Here is a 2,771-nt window from a genome sequence, read left to right on the forward strand (position 1 = left end):
GCAGTTTAAACTCCTTATTTAAGGCTCAACTAGAGTATATTCTTCAAATGCATTAAGTATGTGAGTCTTCAGAGACATTCACTGATAACTTCATGCAACCTGCTTGTTTATAGTAGAGAAGTTCAGCACTGCAGAAAGGACCCCTTTTGCCTGTCACCAACATCTGATGATAGCTGAGCTAGATTGCTAGGGCCTATTTTCATTTAACAAGAGGTGATGGGAGAGTTCTGGAGATCCTCATGGACATCAAAGTGGAAAAAATCCACATTCCCAGAGAAATCATTTTTATATCCATTACAAAAATATTAGGCACTAAAAGAGAATGTTGTACATATAAAACATAGAAGCCACGATGACATTAAAGCACAGCTGTTCTTTACAAAAATATCTGTGGTGAGACAATAGTATTGGTCTCCTATCTCAGTTCACAGAGGGCAGTAACAAACTCATCAGACACTGACTCTTACTATGGATTACTATATATTCTAGCATTAAACACAAAGGGGTCATTTTAGGTGCCAGTGCCACTAAAGTTTTTTGTTTATTTGTTTGTTTTTTAAGATAATTAGAAAATTTATTTATACACAAAGAGCTATTCCAATGTCCACAATAACAATGTTCTAAGTAAGTTAGCCTTGGTATTTTGAAAGGGATGCACTTGTTACAGCCACTCTAAACTAGCAACCCCTTTTCATGCTTGTCCATTATCTGGAGTGACAGGACCAACACCTTTGAGGGCAGCCAGGCTTCTCATTTATCTTAAGAATAACAATTGTACAGATTACCTCTCTATTCGGACTGCATTTTAAAATAAAAATATATTGGTTAAGCACTGACTCAAGTGACCACTTCATCTTTGGCTAAATTCATAGAAGACTGGAGTAGCAAGAAGCAGACTGAATTCAGTTCCAAAGCCATTAATGTTAATGTTGAAATATGCATCCAGATTCTGCTTTCCTTGGGGACCACATACCAGTATGTTTACTGTGCAATGACTGAGGAACCACAGCTTCTGAATGTCCCTACTGCATAGAGTACTGGGTGCATGTGGGAGATATTTGTAGCTCTACAGTGGGTTTTTTTCCAATGCTTTCCATCCAATTAATACTAGACATTAGTAACCTCTGGAGCATAAGAATTTCATTTATTTCTGATGATGAGAATGATATGAAAGATGCTGGGTTTGCTCAATGGAATTAGTGTAGGCTTTTAAGAGGCATGGTTTCTTTTCTGTGCTTTCTCATTCATTTATACTGTATATTTTATTCAGGAATCTTTCCCCAGCGGTCTTACAAGAGAAAACATCCATTCAAAGCCACCTGGTTTTCCAGTCAAAGGGTACTATGGGAAGAGTTAAAAGTAAGTGCCTACACACACACACACACACACACACACACACACACTTCAGTGAGTATGGAAAGAAAATGAGAGAGTAAATGAAACAGAAACCTCATTTCAGCAGTCTCCAGCAGAGAGATCTGCAACGAAACAGGCCTGCCACAGACAGTCATCCAGAGCTGCTGTTGCAGACATTCAAACTAAGAATTGGGAGGAAGGAAGGAAGGAGGCAGGGAAAGAAAGGGAAATCAACTATTGTCTCTCCCTGACTTCACACTTACTTCTTCAAAAAAGACAATCTTGTCAACTTTGCTCCCCCTCTTTGCATCTCCCTCCTGTCCCCTGTCCCTTAGTTCCTCTAGGACTCTCCCGATGACATCTGAGAGGAAAAACAAGAGTCTGTGAGTGGATAGCAGAGTGAGGTGGAGGGGGGAGGGGGTACAGGATGAATCAATTAAGAAGAAGAAATCCTTAGGTAACCCAACATTTGAAGGAAACAGCTAGGTGGAATTAAATAATATGATGAGGAATTTTATTTTCCCTGAGAAAATGTACCATATTACGCAAATCTGTGGTGGCCAGGAAGAGGAACAAGGGGAAGGGAAAAGGGGCAATAGCTTTGAGATCTAGAGCTAACCTTGACTATAGAATAGGGGCATTTCAACTGTCCCAGGGACCCAAAGAAGGGCATCCAGTCTTGGCTAGGACTCTGTGTAAATCAGTAGAAGGAGGCATTCTGCCAAGAGCAGGAAACTCTTCTCCCAACTTGGTTGCTGAAGAAGAAGAAAGACCCTTGAGGAATAACTATGTTTAAGAAAATATAGTCTAACTGGGGGAGGAAGTTTGTGGAAGGAAGAAGGAGGGCTAAGAAACAAAGGCTAAGGTTTTGGAAACATGAGTTAATTGACAATAGCTGAAAATTGATGTGTCTAAAAAAACAAATCCCGACAAGGCGCAGGCAGGAGCTGCTCACCCGACCCGAAGATCTGGAAGAGAAGGCGGGGTTGGGAGGCACGGATTGCCGCGGACAGCCTTCCCTCTCTGCCTACTTCCGATGGCTTCTTCTCGGGCATCAAGCGGATCCTCAGTCGCCCTTCACCGTGGTGAATCCACCAGCTAAACAGCTCGGTGAGGTTGAACTGGAGCAACCCCGCAGTCGCCTCCTCTGGGGGCCCGATGCAACCTTCGAGGATCGCCTCCTCTCCCAGCTCCAGCACCAGCTGTTTGGCGCGCCGGAGCTTGCGAATGGAGCCGCCCTTCAGCACCCTGGACAGCGTCTGTGCCGGGGCAGGAGAGCTAGCGCCTGCTGTCCAGGAGACCCCGGGTGGTGGCCCCACCAGCCTAAGCAATGGGGCACAATCTAGAGCTAGAGAGCCACGCGCCTCCGGCGAGAGGGACGGCGGCGGCAGCAGCAGCTCCCGGGCATAGACACG

At 44.3% G+C, this 2,771-nt stretch overlaps 1 protein-coding gene across 1 annotated transcript in view; it reads right to left on the minus strand.

The window, feature by feature from the left end:
- The window catches only part of ALK (ALK receptor tyrosine kinase), a 621,621-nt gene that overhangs the window by 618,586 nt on the left and 264 nt on the right, over window positions 1–2,771 (minus strand). The window contains exon 1 of the mRNA XM_015588147.2: window positions 2,312–2,771. This exon is cut by the window's right edge and continues 264 nt beyond it. Coding sequence (XP_015443633.2) covers window positions 2,312–2,771 — 460 coding nt within the window. The remainder of the gene's footprint in view (window positions 1–2,311) is intronic.

This window comes from Pteropus alecto, unplaced genomic scaffold (genome assembly GCF_000325575.1).
Source record: "Pteropus alecto unplaced genomic scaffold, ASM32557v1 scaffold61, whole genome shotgun sequence".
Taxonomy (NCBI): Eukaryota; Metazoa; Chordata; class Mammalia; order Chiroptera; family Pteropodidae; genus Pteropus; species Pteropus alecto.